The following is a 16,316-nucleotide window of genomic DNA, read 5'->3' as shown; positions in this document are numbered from 1 at the left end:
AGCTTTTGGTTCATTTTGTGCTTTCAATGTTGCTTAATTATCCGTTATACTTTGTTGTGGTTGGTAGTTATTGATTGATCTATTGCCAAGTGGTGGAAACTGTTTACGTTGTGATTGTTTTCTGATTTCGCATTCTTTATAGCTGGCTGGGTGGTTTCCATTACAGTTGTAACATTTTACTTCATTTATTTTCCCTACGTATGGACAGTGTGTTGTTAAATGCTTCGTATCGTATCTTGTCATATTGTTTATTGCTCTTGTTTGGTGACCAATTTTTGCTAATTCGTCACTTAATTTTTTTTATGTTAGTTTTTCAATGTAGTCCTCTTATAACTATTTCGTAGATCCTTTCCGTTTTGAGCTGGTATGTGTGGTACACAGCGTTTTTTCTTTTAATTCTTTTATCACTTTCCTATAATTTTCTGGGGTGTTTATTTGAATTTTTACTTGTTATAATTTTGTTTGTTTTATTGTGTAGTTTTCCTTCCCAACTATATCGTTTAGTCGATCAATAAGCGGGTCTATTATCTGGGCGTCGACAAATATTGGTGGTGGTTTTGTAGTTTGCGTTGATTTAGTTGTGTTTTTGGTTGTTGGGTCGTCTATTTCTTCCGTAAGTGAGCTGAAGGAGTTTCTTAATGGTAATTGTTGCTGCCATCGCTGCTTTTCTGTATCTGAATTTCCTGTTATTTTTCGTTTCTTATTATAACTTGCCACCTTCCAGCTTTCATCCTGTTGGGTTAATTCGTTATTGGTAATATTCTCTTCATTGTTTGGTATTGTTTCCATATCAACTTCGTTTGTAGCTGAGCATTCCTGTTCTTCGTTTATTGGTTGGCTTGGTTTTGATATGTTTGTTGTTTTATTTATGTAGTATTGTTCGTCTTTGTTAATTATTTTTATCGGTGGGATGTGCTTTTTCATTTTAGTTTTGCTTGTAGTCTTCTTAGTAGAAGACACGAGTTTCCACCATTTAGCTATGGGCGTTACCGTTCGTAACTTTCTCTTCCCCACTTGCCGCACATTTTCTGAAGCACTGTTTTACACGTCCGTTTAGCTCGGTTGCACGGGCAGAACTCGATTTACAACATTGAGAACATTTATATCGAAAATTCTTTCTCGCATGAAGCTTCTGTATTAATACAAAAGGCACGAATTAAGATATATGATTGTTCACAAGTATTAGAGCACTTGCTGATCTTATAGATTTTATAGAAAATGTGATACATGATTGACCAAGATTATTAAGAAAATGAAGTTTACATCCGTATGAGATTAACGATCCGAAATACACACTTTGTGAAAATTCGTGACAGTTGGAGGAAAAGTAATGAATTAACGATTATGTGACAGCAATTAAAATCCGTCGATCTAAGGTCTTTATTAAATTAAATAGTTCAAAATCGTTTACATATTAGGTGATCCCATAAGTTTTTGTGTATATATTTCATGTGTCAATTTCTAAACATACGACGATAAGGGACCAATGCACTTGAGCTTAGCTGATCGAGAACAGGCTAGAGTAGATCTTCGTGGGCATAAGATCGTAATATAGTGAACACAGTGACTTCTAACAGTAAAAAATCACGAGTGAAATGCGTATCCATTTTCGACATCTCATGTTATATGAATTTCGGAAAGAAAGTTCGGTAACAATTGCCACGAAGAACATATGTGCTGTTCACGGAGAAAATGCGCTTTCATCTCGCACCTGTAGGAAGTGGTTCCAACGTTTTAGAGCTGGGAATTTCTGTTTAGAAGAGGAGGTACGCTCCGGGCGTCCTCCTCAGACAGACGGAGATAAAATTCGGGATCTTGTTGAAAAATCACCAAGTTTGACAGTTCAAGAGATGTCAAATGTCCTGAAAATACCTAAGACAACGATTCATAGGTGTTTAAAAAAAATGGGGATGGTGTCAAAGTTGAACGTTTGGGTGCCCCATGAACTTACGGAACGGAACCGTCTTGAACGAACGACAGCGTGCATGTCATTAATTGCGCGTAATAAACGTGAACCATTCCTTAAACGCCCCTGGTAACTGGTGATGAAAAGTGGATACTTTGCGAAAACCCTGAACGGAAACGTAGCTGATCCCAACGAAATCAGCCACCTGAACGCTGTGCAAAACCAGGGTTACATCCACGTAAAGTTCTTTTGTGTGTATGGTAGGATTATAAAGGAATACTCTATTTTGAACTTTTATCTAGTGGTGATACCATTAATTCAGACAAATATTGCGCTCAGTTAGAAAAATTAAGGGAAGCACTAGCTGAAAAACGACCAGGTTTAGCGAATAGGAACAACGTTATCTTCCATCACGACAATGCTAGACCGCATGTCGCGAAAAGCGTTACAAAAAAATTGTCTGAATTTAATTGGAAAATTTTACCACATCCCCCATATTCCCTAGACATTGCCTCATCTGATTGCCACCTGTTCAGAGCATTACAACACTTTTTAGTAGCTAAAAAATTTGAAAATATTGACACTCTCAAAAATAGCTTAGAAAATTATTTTAAAGAAAAACAAGTGAACTTTTATCGAGACGAAACCTACCAGAAAAATGGGAAGAAGTTGTACAACGAGAGGGGGATTACATTTTTTCATGAAACTGAAAGGTATGTAAACGATCTTAACATATATAACCTCTCGAAAAACGGCACGAACTTATGGGATGACCTAATAATTAAACAACTATAAATATATCAAAAGATTATAATAAAAGAATGTAATAGAATATCTAATGTCCGTACTTGTAAATACAACGAAAAACGTAACGTATAGATTGCAGATGTTTATGAATGTAAAATTTGCGAAAAGCATATGAAATTTATACACATAAAATATACAAATATTGATATATGCACGAAAACTATGCGTATATGCACACAGATATGTACAAAGAAATTTATGAGTAATATGTCTAATATTGATTTATTAACGTTATGTGAATTGATACAAAAGGATATTTAACAATTTCGTTTTAAATAAAAATCTATTTATGACGACGCGCCAAAATTCGCATTACGATAAATTACGATAAATTATAAATTACTTTTCCGTATCTGCAGCACTTGAATTGTACAAGTAATGTGTGCGTTTGAGGGCCCGACCTTTTGGTCGACCGCGCCATACCTGCAGTAAAAACGCATACTGGCTTCGCATTTAGATGTTCGCGTTCGACTTGGGAATGGCGCGCATAGATGGTCGGCGCGCGACTTGCCCTCTCCTTGCGGATCATTGGACAAGTTAAACCTGCCCTTTCGGGCGGCAGCTCGCTTAGCCAGCGTCACGCCACGCGATACGTGCATGGCGCCGCGCCGTTAGCAGCGGGGGCCACGAGAAGGCGGAGCTGCCAGCATATAGCTCGGTCCCAGCAGGTTGGCTCTCCAGCCGATTATTCCTGCACCGTCTCGGCAACCATTTTGTATGCTTACAGCCTGTACCGACAGTACCAGGTTTCCTCTCCAGCTCGCACACTTTGTGTTTTTTTCTGCACCCTGATTCTTCATTACTCTTGTTTTCCCCGTTCTATCTTGTTTATTGTCCTATCTTCAATCCAGTGTTATGTTTATTTGTATCCGTTTATTTCTTCGCTGCGATTCTTTGTTTGGTTGTTGTTGTTGTCGTCTCTGTAAACTTGAAATATAAATGCAATTTCCTTTTAAATACAGTAACGAGGTTTATTCAATTTCGATAACATAGTATTAGTAAGATATCGAAGCTAGCAACTTTTCTTTGAAGTATATCTTATATTTCTTAAATTATTCGGGTAAAGATAACTCCACACTGACGGCCTATTGTCCACAGACAGGTGTCGTAGTAATCGGCGGACAATGTCTGTCAGCGAAACTTAAGGCGCGTACGGGCAGACCACAGGCGTCTGTAGACATTGCCTGCCGACAACACATGCTAAAACATGTATATAAACTGCCTGCAGGCAACGTCGCTTGTCCACTAGAAGTTTGCCGGGTATCACTGCATATCGATGAGTCGAAGATGCCTTGGAGATGCAACACACGGATCGTTTAGATCTACCTGTAATCCAATCAAGCTAGCCTAAAAAAAGACAAATTCAACATTAAATTGTATCAGACATTTTGCTACAACGCTCAACTGATAGAAATCATGCTCAGGAACAAATATATGTCTTTGCTAACTTTCTAAATATATGTAGACGACGTTTTAAATTGCTAGTAGTTGAAACAAACAATATGATATATGTTTGAGTGATCTATAAGGATTTACAGGCCCACTGGGAAATCTTATTAGTGTTCTCTTGCACTAGGTATTAAAGCGCATCAACACCGATAGAAGCACTGTACACGCGATATCGTAGCAGTGTCTCCTGAAAATCGGCGATAAGTCGCTCGAAACTTTACTGGAAACATTTCTCCATGTTCTACTGACAATCACATAGCATGTGTCATTGCTGGAATTTGATAAATTTTGTTGAGAACACGAAAGAATTTTCCGTTTACAGTAAAGCAAGGGACTATCGAGTTGGAACAATTCGTGTTTGAAAATAGCGTTCTATGCTAAAATAGCGGTGGAAATTATACTACATGTAAAAGTGAGTCATAAAAACAAATACAATTTTCTTATTTTCTATCTTTTTTACTTTTATCGCAAGTTTGATTTCTATACATATAACTGTTTTCAATTTCAGGAGGAACTTATTTTCTTAAGGGCTTTTCATACAAATTTGAAAAATAACTGTTGTTTTTGATCCCTTATCTCTATCTTTATCCTTCTATTTTTGTGAGACTGTATCGGTTATTTATTCTTAATTTTTACAATCCGAAGTCTAATTTATGTGCCGTATTAATTTTCTGTGAATAATTTAGAGATATGTGAAATCTTGCTATATATATATACTGTTTGGTACCTATTAGAAGTGCGTTCGATCTAATGTGGAAAATTCTTAATTTTAATAAAATAGTTTCAAATTGCTAAGGCTGGGGCAAACTAAGAAGTTTCTGGAATATACAGGGTAGTAAGTCGCTTCGCAGATATGTATACATCGGGACAATATGTTACATATGTAATCCCTTACACAGTTTCATATTATCTTGTAAAATAATCATTCTTCTTTTAATATCAGTTGGTTTTTGTATTTTTATTTCATTTATCTCATAGGTTATAATTCCTTTAGGAAATTTTTGCAAAAATTTTCGCTGGAAATTTTCAGAAAACCTTATTCCTGAACAAAATTTGTTTTGTACTACAAACTGTCGCATTTAAATAAGAAAAATTCTATTTATTTAATTTTGTTATTAAGCTTATTCATATCTAACTTCAAATTATCTGTAGCTTGTTTATAATTAATTAAGTTTGAAATGTTTGTTTGTTAGTTATTACAAAAGGGTCATAGCTAAGTTTTTGAGTTGTGCTCAGGTTATTATAACTTCAGTTATTATGCTCTGAGCGTCATGTTGTTTCTTAATAAAATTCTTTAGTCTCAATAATCAATTTTCTCTGTTCATAAAGATGGTGGTTGTTTATTTTAAGAATTTTGTTCTTAATTCCAAATATTGCGGACATTCTTTTATTATGCATTAGTTGGTATCCAATCTTCTTGGATAGGACGTATTGCATATTCCATTTTTATTTGTTTTATATTTTATCCTGTTTCCTAGACTCGCTGCACAACCACGTTTGTCTCTCTGCTAATCTAACTTGTACTATTATTCTTTTAGTTATTAACAATAATTTCATATCTAAGCAACTCACTTCAATTATGTTTTCTGAGTCGTTAGTATATTTATATACTTCACCGTTGATAATCCTGTAGATTATTCTATTCTCTCCGTTTATTACGCCCCAAGGCTTACTATAGGCCGTGTTCCTAACCGTCGCAAACAGATCGTCTTACATGACCGTCGAGATATACACAAAGTAGCGATAAACGCATAGTTGTCGTCAAGCAGCGAGTTCCAGAAACATCTATTCGCCTTCGGTGCGTTATTTTATCTGCATAAAGAAGGTGGTATACGTGATCACAGGCGCGAACGGTGGCGTGATCCGAGCGTAGTGGGGGTCGTATCTCAGAGAAGACAAAGGACAAAATGGAAGGGCAGTCAGTGGCAAATGAGGATTCAAACGGATGCATCGAAAGGTTCAGACGAATAAAATCAATGTCGCTTAGTTTAACGAATACATCGAGAAATATCATAAAATCGGGTCAAATTACTGTAACAAACTAATTGTATCATCGTTAAATCATTTGTGACGTATTCATTATAACTTTAAATATTGTTAAATATGCACGTTTATATTGACCCTGTTAATTCAAAGTTAAAATCATTTGAACTATCTCTGTTATTCTAAACGAAACAGGGGAACGACTAATTCGCGGCGTCGATTATCATAATCGTAGCAAAAATTTACGCCTCCCGCTCACATGTTTCCCTCGCGATCGCGTCTCTACGCGAACGGTCGTAACATTTGGTCCTTCGAGCCGGATCACGAGCATTGGACGATCAAGTGAACAGAGATACAGCAGTAAATCATACAGTGTCACATGATCACATCATCATCAGCATCGCAGCAACCGTTAGCGGCGAACCTCGCGCCAACAACTAGAGGGTCAACTTCCGCAAGGAAATGTCTTACACGTCAAATCAGACACACACGGTGACGAGCAACGTTTCAATTCGCGACAACAAGGTATGCTCGTTCATTGTATTGTCTTTACAATCCGCTATAACATTGAATACTGTTTATTTTTTATCAGCTTCATTCTAGAATATAAGGATACACAGCTATGAGATATGTCAAGTCATTCAACAAACCACTAGCTTTAATTTTGGATATTTTATTCTGGTAGAAATTTACAAAATTCCAAAGAAGATATTAGAAATCCATCTTCAGGAATTTATGTCGCAAAAGTATTGATGATAAATTCTGTAGTAGGATTAAGATCCTGCATGGTTCCAAACCTGTTGCTAAAATCCATGTTGATGTAATCCTAATTTCCCCAAATTTTCATCTTTATTTTTACACTGCGATTTAAGGCAAGAAAAATGATTGAAAGTTTCTTTTGTTCTTGTTTGAAATCATTTTTCCTTCTTAAAAAAGATTTTAAGAAAGATAAAAAATATATTTTTCTCAAAGTATGATAGCGTTTGTGATAGATCATGTATGATCTTGTCCTTTCTTTGCAATGCTATATCTAATGTCCTTAAATGTTCCATATCTTTTCATTTACTTATACTCTCATCTTATTCTTCTGGTCTGAAAGTATAACTGTTACAGCTTTTAATGGTGTTTTGTTTTTATCTCTTGAATATATTCCGCTTCATTTATCACTTTTAATTTATCGTCATCCCTTCGAGTTCATCTATCTTATCTTGTAGTTTCAAGTTTTCTTCTTTTTTCTATCCATTTTATTTCCTTATCTCCTGTTATTCTTCTCTAGCTTAACATCTTGTATTAGGTGTAACTAAATATATTATTTGCCTTTCTTATTTTCTTTAATTTGTCTTTCATATTTCTCATTTCTTCTCAACGCAAGAATTGATTGTAATTTCAACAAATAAATAAATAAAAAAAAAATTCCTCATTTCCCTAAACATATCTATCTTTTTCAGGATTTCAAATTTCATGCCTTTATTCCCTGTGTTCACAACTATATTTCCTTTATTTATACTCGTTGTTATCTATTCTTTGTCTTTTGTTGCCATTTTGCTGTTTATGATGTTTTTTTCTAATTTTCCTCTTGTGTTTCTTTCCTCTGCCATTTTAGTTGTAACTGTCTACCTTCTTGAGCTTTCTTTGTTCCGTTGTAGTTTCTTATTATCTGTTTTATCTTTTTCTGTTTTTTTATTTATTTCACTGTCAGAATTTCTTGTTTCTTACAACATTTTATCGTATTGTCTTGTTCTTCTTTTATTACACTCTACATGTGGGATTCAGCCAACCGTGGATATTAACAACTGTATTTGGAAGTAATGAAATAATTCTGGAAATCAATGTTTCTGAAATTTTCTTTCAGATATTACTCTTTATGCCACATTTAAGTATAACTGTGAAATAAATTTTTATTTTTTCTTGTAAGTGTACTTTTACACATCGTTCCTGGTGATAGTAGTATAACAATATTTTATTGCACACACAAAAACTTGACTTATGCTGCAATAAAATGAAATTATAACACTAATTTTTGTTACAATGATTATAAAAAATTAAATAAACTGCGGAGGTCTATGCAGTAAATATGCAAAGTATATGCGATGTTATACCCGTTGAGTCCAACAAGAACTTCGGGATATTTTGTGGTGGTGTAATATGGTCCAGTGGCAGATAGCGTGGAGACAATGTATCTATGTGCTGAATCAAAAGTAAAACTTCTTTATTTCTAACTTTTCCAAAATTAAACTTTTACTAATATATTTGTGATGTTAGATTTACTTATTGATATGTATTTAATTATCATTTACTCAGTAAGCAAATATGCTCTAAATTATATCGTGCTTGGTCTTATCTGAATGAGAAAAGTGTGACAAATATGTTGGTAAATGATTTCATTTACTACAATCAATCACAAATAAAAAGAATTTGATTTACGAGTTGAGGGTCTCAGCATGTGGGAAGTTTTTAATGTTTGCGTAATGTACGCGTAGTATAGGTGCTCACATAAACGTTGCACTTCATACTACCATTTATTTACTTACAATGTAACCATTCCTTAGACTATGAACTTACAAACTAGTATAGGGAGGCCCGATATTGTACTATGGATCGCTGACATTTTAGGAGGGAGAAGAAAGAGAATAAACGTATGAGATATATAATTACGTATATATGATTACACAATTGCAGGGAACATTTTCTTAATTTAACTGTGTTTGTATAACGTCAATTCACATCAGAGACCAGGCCACACACCGCGGGCAGGATGGCGCCCAGATGTCTGCACATCCATGACGCGTGCCCTCAGTAGTCCTAAGTACCCACCAGGGGTCTTGGAATTTTCATAGTTAAGGTCCTTCAGGCCAAGCGAGTATCTCTTGTCTTAGATTTCCTTTTACGTTTATTGTTTACTACGGGTTAACAGGGAAAGTAGGTTTTCCTCGCGTCTGGTATGTTGCGTTAGCAACTATCTCACGAGGGCGGCTAAAACCCTTCCTCGTCCACCAACCGTCTTATTATCCAATCGGAGAAAGATGTCTACTACCCTCACTTCCTTAACCAAAATTATCATCAACAAGTCCGATAGTCCCGTGTCCTTAGACACACCCATCCCTAGCTTTCCCCAGACACAGTATCGTCCGTAAAACTTCACTTATTCCGTATCCTTAGAATAGTCAACATATCTTTACCGGTCTCTATCCTTATAACAGTCGCGTACTTAACGTATCAGTGTAACTAGGTTTTACATAAGGTGATTGGAGTGAATTGTGATTTGTGTGTGTTAATTCAGTGCGTATTTCATTGCGATTGCTGAATTCATAATAAAGATTAATGAAAACAAAATTAATAGTTGTGTTACGACTCAGCTATTTTATTTTATCGTCTAACCCTCAAGTTTACGTGACATTTGCATTGTTCTTTTGTGGTCTTTGCTTACAATCTTTGGTTCATTTACTAACTAAACATACGATTTTCTTATTGCTATAATTTAATTTTCTACGGTGGTTAGCTGCCAATATTTATCTTTATTGTCTTTGAGTGTCTCACTTAAATCTACGGTTGACAATTTATACATAAGTCTTATATTGCTATCCTTATGGTCTATGTCGCTATCGTACAGTATTTTTTATTATTACGTTTCTGCTGTAGTGATAGATTAATGCTAAGTTATTATTGTTTTGGATTAATTTTACGCTATCTAAGCAGGTGAAGGATTCCGGGGGGAAATAATCTGTTTTTTGAACGTGTTTATGGTATAACGGGTTTGACTATAGATTGTGGGCGACGATGAAGTTTATGATTATTTTGTGTATCTTTGACCAGTGGTCTGACTAATTTAAGAATGATGAATCGATGTGGATTAATTTGGGCTCTTCGTATAGCTTGTGATTTGCTATATTTGCTAAATTTCGATTCTGGCAATCTATATATTCCTAAACATGCTGTGATGTATTTTCTTTCAATGATTCTTAATTTTTCCGTGGCGTTGACACTTACATTGAAACAGATTTAACGACTATACATTAGAATGGTTGGTCTAATTAGTGTTTTGTAGCAGTGAAGTTTTATTGATCTGTGCGAATCTTTCGAGTAAGGTAGTCTTATGAGGTATAAGAAGAATTTATCTGCTTTCTATAACTGTGTCTTTATGTTGTCGTTGTGATTTAACCCGAAGTTTAGATGGACTCCGAAGCATTTAACTTTGTTTGCATCGGAAAATTCTTCGTTGATATTTTCTGTTGTATGGAAGAATATTTTCGAATTTATTCTCACGTCGTACTTTGCTTTTGAAGTTTTTGAAATATATGGACTGAACGAGATTGTTTCACATTTATGGGTGTAGATTTTTAGCTTCCGTGTTGGAAAGCGTAATTTTCTACTTTCTTGACTAGGTCTTGCACCTGGATTTTTATTTGTCACGGTTTATTGTTTCTGATGTAATTAACATATCATTTACGAATGCTATTGCTGATTTATTATTTTGATTGCCGTTCTTGTTCATGCCATACATTTATAATAGGACACTAAACATGGATATTGAACAGGATAGGCCGGTTTACCGTGTCTTACTGTAGATCTCGATGCGTTTGGTCCTTTTGCTTGATCCCTCTGAGAGGTAGAAGTATCTATCATTTTCTTTTTAATTTTTCCTTTATTAAACGTTCTTATTTGTTTCTACAAATACTTACATTTTTGTATCATTTGCTAATTACTATAGCATGGGGATTTCTGTGCTATTACCCATAATAAAAAAAACAAAATAAAATAAGGAAGGTTTTTAACGTTTTAATTAGAATGTATTATTATGTATTGTTGAATGTGTTATTATTATTATTATTATTATTATTTAGTCCGTGTCTTTCGGCTTTGGACGAGCTTTCGGTTTTACATCTCGTTTACCTATTACGCTTTTTACATTCTATCAGTCTTATGGCGTTATCACCTCATTGCCTCCTCTCGTATATCTACCTAAACTCTTTTCCTTGTCTATCTCTTTTATCTTATATATCTACCTCCCCTCTTATCAATTCTATTTTATTGCACTCCATTATATGTTCTGTCTCTAAAACTATGGCAGCTTTTGGGCTCTTGCCTCCTTGCTGTGCTTCCTTATTGTCGTTCTTTTTTTTTATTGTCTCCCCGTCTTGTATTGCCCTTCTCTCCTCCATTATTGTTTTCAATTCTATTAGTCCTTCTCCAGTCTCGTTTAGTATTTTTCTGTGTCCCTTGGTTCTCCTGTTATTTCTCATTCTTCTATTACGTGTCTCAGGTCTTCTTCTTTCTTTTTACATAGCTTGCATCTTTTTTCTCCCTCTTCTTTCCAGTATTCCCTTGATTTAGTCTCGTTTCCACATCTGAATCTTGCTAATATTTTTCTGTCCTTCCACTTCATCCTCCCTTCTAAGTATTTGGTAACTCTTCTTTGGCGATTTTTCTATAATGTTTGTCATATTTTGATTCCCTTATCCTTTCCCCCCTCTCTTCTGCTTCTCTCTTTCTCCTTTCTTCTATAATTTGGTCTAGTGTCATCTTTTCTTGCTCTTCTCTTACTTCCATCTGTGTCCCTCCATTTCTCATCTCTTCTAGTCCCTTCTTTCTCTTTCTTGCTCTTTACGCTTCTTGGCCATTTCCCCAGTTTCTCCCTCTTTCCTTTATGCACTCCTTTACTAGTTCCTTTTTTGACTCTATGGCTTTCTCTTCATACCTTGCTGCTCTTCCTAATGCTTTTTCTTTGATTTCTGTTAGCTTACATTCTTCTATCAATATATAATTCGGTGTTGTCATATCTAAACCTAAGGTCCATTTCACACATCTTCTTTGTATTCTATCCAGCCTTTCTTCCATGTTCCAGCCCCATACCTATGCTCCAAACAGCGCCACGCTCCCTACCAGCGTTTCAAACATCTTCATTCTCCTCTTGTAGTCCTGTTTGGAAATTCTTTCTTCCACGCTCCATATTTTCTTCATTGCTATTGTTGCTCTCTTTTTCCTGTCTTGTATGTATTTCTCATTACTGCCGTTTTTTAGTAGTATGTACCCTAGGTATCTTATCTCGTCCACTTCTTCTAATTCTCGCTCTCCCCATTTCCATTTTCTTTGTCTCCTCTTGTTCTTTCTTTTTTTCGAAAACTACACTCTTGGCCTTTTCCGTGCTCAGTTCCAATTTGGTTTCCTTTAAAAATTTTTCGAATCTCTTTAGCATTTCCTTTAGCCCCTCCTCTCTATCAGCCATCAACACAATATCGTTTGCATATGTCAATGACCATACCTTCCTTTCTCCTACCACTATACCCCCCCCCCCGACTTGTCCTTTCCTTAATTCTTCTTCCAGCTCCGCCACGTAGATGCTGAATAACGTCGGGCTCAACGGGCATCTTTGTCTGACTCCCCTCACTGTCTAAAATTCTTTTGTGTTATTATCCTTGATTCTCACCACATTCTTTGTTTCTGCATATATCTTTTTAATCCTTCGGGTTAGTTATTCGTTAATCCCCATTTTTCTCATTTTCTCCTCCAATTTCTGTCGAACGCCGCTTTTAAGTCCGCAAAGCAGGCATATGGTATAGTTTCTCTTTTTCTCTACTCAACTGTTTGTCTATGATATGGTTTATCACAAATACCGCGTCTTCCTTTTCTGAATCCGAATTTGCCCTCTTTCAGTTTGTTTTCAATGTCTGCCTTCAATCGTTCGTGCAGTATCCCTGCACAGATCTTGTATGCTGTATCCATTAATGTTACTTTTCTGTAGCCCTTCCCTGCTCTCTTGTCCCTCTTTTTATATATCGGACATATTTGCTCCTTTTTTCCAATCTTCTGGTATCCCCACCTCATTCCATATTTTCCTTAACAGAGCCCATAACGCTTCACCCACTTCCTTCGGTGCATACTTCCATAATTCATTTTCTAACCCGCCTTCCCCCATTGCTTTCTTCTCCTTCAAGTTTCTTAGTTTGTATATCACCTCTTCCTTCTCTATATATTATCTTCTCTCTCCTCCATTATTTTCTCTTCTGCTCGATGCTCCTCTTTTTTCCTGCCCTCTTTGTGCTCTGTTTCTTCTAAAATTTCCATAAAATGATTTTTCCACTCTTCCTCGCTTATTTCTTCATCTATATTCTTCCCTTCTTCTTCTGTATTTATTTATGTACTTCCACGCTTCTTGTTCTGTTTTGATCTTCTTGATTTTCACCATTTCTTCTTCTTCGTATCTTTCCTTTCTTTGTTTGCACCTCTATTTGAATGCCTTTTTTCCTCCATAAGAGCTTCTCTACTGTATTTTCCTTTCATAAACTTTGTCACCTTCCTTCTCATCTCTCTTTTACTCTCTTTTTCTCTCTTTCCACTCCTTATCTTTACTTTCTTCTTTGGCATTGCTTCGTTTATCTTCTTGTTGATTTCTGTCCACATTTCCGCTACTGTTCTTCCGTTGCAGGTCCAGTCTTTACATTCGTCCAAGTATTTTTCCATGCTTTTGTTTGTCCATTCCCTTTTCTCCTTCCCTTCTTCTTCTTCCTTTTTCTCATTTTTTTTTTGTAATTCCGCCCCCCCCCCTATTTCTATTTCTAACAGCATGTGGTCTGACTCTGTTCATTTTCCTACTTTCATGTCAATTATTTCTTCTGTCGCCTCCTGATTGCCAATCACATAGTCTATTACTGAGTTTCCTCTTTCGCCAATATAGGTCCGCTCCTCTCCTTCTTTATCGCTGCCATTGATTATCTCATCCAGATACTTTAGCAGTGTTCTTCCTTCCATATTTATTGTCTTATCTTTTGATCGTCTGTTTTTTTCTTTCCCTAGGTCCTCGTTTGTCGGCCCTCCCTCTTCTCCCGTTCTTGCGTTCCAGTCTCCGCCGATGATCACCACTTCCTCTTCTCTTCCGTCTACTCTTTCCTCTATTTTTTTCCATGTCCCTTATGTATCTTGATTATAAACCATCATTATCCTATACGTCTTGTAATTGTATATTATTTTTCTCCCAACTATATTATCACTAATTCCTTTATATCCTATTTCTCTTAGGTTTTTATTTATACCCGTTGTTATTCTTCCCTTTGCTCTTCTTTTTTTCCTTACTGTCATTGCTGCCCTGCATTTCCAGTCGAATTCTTTGGGTAGTCTATATTTTAACTTTTCTCTTTTGTCCTTACTTATTAGCCCTGCTACATTTCAGAAGCACGTTTTCATCCCCATTGTAGTCCCCCCCTCCTGTGTAGTCCTCACTCTTTTTCCTCTTTTTTCATTTTCCTTCCACTCTCTTTCTTTCTTGCTCCAGCTTATCTTCGTTTTCGTTCCACCTGTACCATTTGTTTTCTATTGTTAGTTTCTTGTATCCTGTCCTTACATATTCGCCCTTTTCCATTCTTTCTCTGGCTACCCTTCTTATGTGTTGCTTCCCATCCCTTTCTTTTTTTGTCAGATCATCGTCCATGTATACACCCTTTCCCATTTGTTTTTTTCTTTCATTATCCTTATTTTTTCCTCCATTGATTTCATCGTTGCCACTATTATTGTGTTCTTTCTCCCCCCCCCCCACCTTTGTTCTTTCCCCCCCCCCCCACCTTTATCATATGTGCTTTTTCTACTTCTGCCCCTATCCTCATTTTTTCGTTTATGAACTCCTTTACTGTCTCTTCATTGCTTCCTTCATTCCAGTCCACTCCCTTGATTACTATGTTTCTTCTTCTTTCCTCTCTCTCTGCCATGCCCTGATCCTCTCCAATTCTTCTGATTCTACCCAATAATTCTTTCTTTTCCCATTCCCACTCTCCTTTCTCTCTGTCTGTCTCTCTTTCCTTTCTTTCCCTTTCCTCTTTCATTCCTCTCTTCAGCTCCTCCACTTGCTTTTCCAATATATATCTTTTATTTCCTCGATCATTGCCTCAAATCCTCTTTCCATTTTCTCTATTTTTTCCACCACTGCCTCCATTACTTTCTCTCTGGCTGGTGTCTCTTTTTCTGTCGAGCTGTATTTGTCCAGTGTATTTTTGAAGACTGCTTTACCAGTACTCCTTGGTCTTCCCCTGTTTGTCGCCATTTGCCGTTTCCCTACCTTACTTTGTTTTGCCGCGCTTCTAGCCTCCTAACCTCTTCTTTTCTAGTTTTTCTTATTTGTAGCTTTCTCTCGTTCTTGTCTCCTTTTTCGCTTTTCTTTTGCCTTCTCCTCGTATGCTCACTCTTTATTTTCCCTTCTTCATGCCTCTTTATGCTTCCTTTTCCTTTTTTCCTTCACACTTCACTTTTTCCACAGAGTTCTCCGTCCGTGTGTTACCCTCGCCCCGAACCGAACCGAAAGCCCAAGTAAGGATTACTATTTTTGGCAAGCGAGTTTATGTAATTGTCCATTTTATCGTGATATGCTTTGGAAAATTTTGTGTGCGCTTAGTATCGATGTTAGTATAGTTGATTGGAAGGTTTCTGTTTTCTTCATATTTGATTTGGCAACCATGCCCCATTTTTGTAGTTCATAAGACCAGGCTGCATATGTCTGATTTAGATTTTCTTGCTACGAGCTACATGGAATGTCTGATTAGATGTAAGTGTTTAGTTTTTTCTTGTATGTGTTTCTTCCAGTTCAACTTATGACCCAGATGTAACTCCAGATGTATTTAACGAAAGTTGTCTGTTGGATTTCCTGATTTAACAATTTGTTTGAGTTTGGATCTAAGATAAGGTCACTGCAGCAGTGGCTTAATGCGTCAACATGTGACATTTTCACATTCAATTTTGTAAGATCACCCATTGCGCAATGCGTGGGTCGACTGTTTGTTTGCTTAACATGAGACGCGAACTATCGTAATGGGTAACGATCTTAAAATGAATCCCATAAATATAAATATGGAACCTATTGATGGCATGAATAACGGCTAAACGTTCCAGCTCGAAGCTGCAATATTTTGACTCTACGATAGTGGTTCGTTTACTAAAATAAAATATAAGTCGAAAGAAACCGTCCGTTTGTTTTTTAATTAATACCGCGCCAAAATCACTTGCGATGGCATCACAATGCAACTCTGTTTTAAAATCGGGGAATAGATAATCAAAACCGGTTCATCAGCTAATTTACCTTTTTAAACACGTAAAGGCCGTATTTTCTTTCGCGCCAAACTGGAAATTCGCATCGTTTCTTAGTAATTCATATAGGGATTTCGTTAAAATAGAAAAATTTGGAATAAAATAC

The 16,316-nt window shown here is 36.2% G+C and overlaps 2 protein-coding genes and 2 pseudogenes across 2 annotated transcripts; 1 reads left to right on the top strand and 3 right to left on the bottom strand.

Moving 5' to 3' along the window:
• Nucleotides 1–1,595: 1,595 nt before the first annotated feature.
• Nucleotides 1,596–2,479, top strand: LOC117151576 (histone-lysine N-methyltransferase SETMAR-like). The gene is made up of 2 exons (XM_033320387.1): nt 1,596–1,958; nt 2,347–2,479. The coding sequence occupies exons 1-2, from the start codon at nt 1,596–1,598 to the stop codon at nt 2,368–2,370; spliced, it is 387 nt and encodes a 128-aa protein (XP_033176278.1). The 3' UTR covers nt 2,371–2,479.
• An 8,801-nt stretch (nt 2,480–11,280) lies between these two features.
• Nucleotides 11,281–12,687, bottom strand: LOC112212746 (annotated as a pseudogene).
• A 634-nt stretch (nt 12,688–13,321) lies between these two features.
• LOC112212743 lies at nt 13,322–13,708 on the bottom strand. The gene has a single exon (XM_024367165.1). The coding sequence runs from the start codon at nt 13,706–13,708 to the stop codon at nt 13,322–13,324; it is 387 nt and encodes a 128-aa protein (XP_024222933.1).
• A 15-nt stretch (nt 13,709–13,723) lies between these two features.
• On the bottom strand, nt 13,724–15,803 carry LOC117151575 (annotated as a pseudogene).
• Nucleotides 15,804–16,316: the final 513 nt, after the last annotated feature.

The sequence above is a fragment of the Bombus impatiens genome, unplaced genomic scaffold, assembly GCF_000188095.3.
Source record: "Bombus impatiens unplaced genomic scaffold, BIMP_2.2 scf_0303, whole genome shotgun sequence".
Lineage (NCBI taxonomy): Eukaryota > Metazoa > Arthropoda > Insecta > Hymenoptera > Apidae > Bombus > Bombus impatiens.
The sequence above is the reverse complement of the archived record's forward strand: the minus strand, read 5'-3'. Positions and strand labels throughout refer to the sequence as shown.

What these genes read in the sequence shown, in the direction of transcription:
- LOC117151576 (XM_033320387.1), top strand. Translation starts at nt 1,596, where the DNA reads ATGCGTATCCATTTTCGACATCTCATGTTATATGAATTTCGGAAAGAA. An exon ending in CCCATGAACTTACGGAACGG is followed by an intron (nt 1,959 to 2,346) that starts AACCGTCTTGAA and finishes GCATGTCGCGAA; the next exon opens with AAGCGTTACAAAAAAATTGT.
- LOC112212743 (XM_024367165.1), bottom strand. Translation starts at nt 13,708, where the DNA reads ATGCTGTTAGAAATAGAAATAGGGGGGGGGGCGGAATTACAAAAAAAA.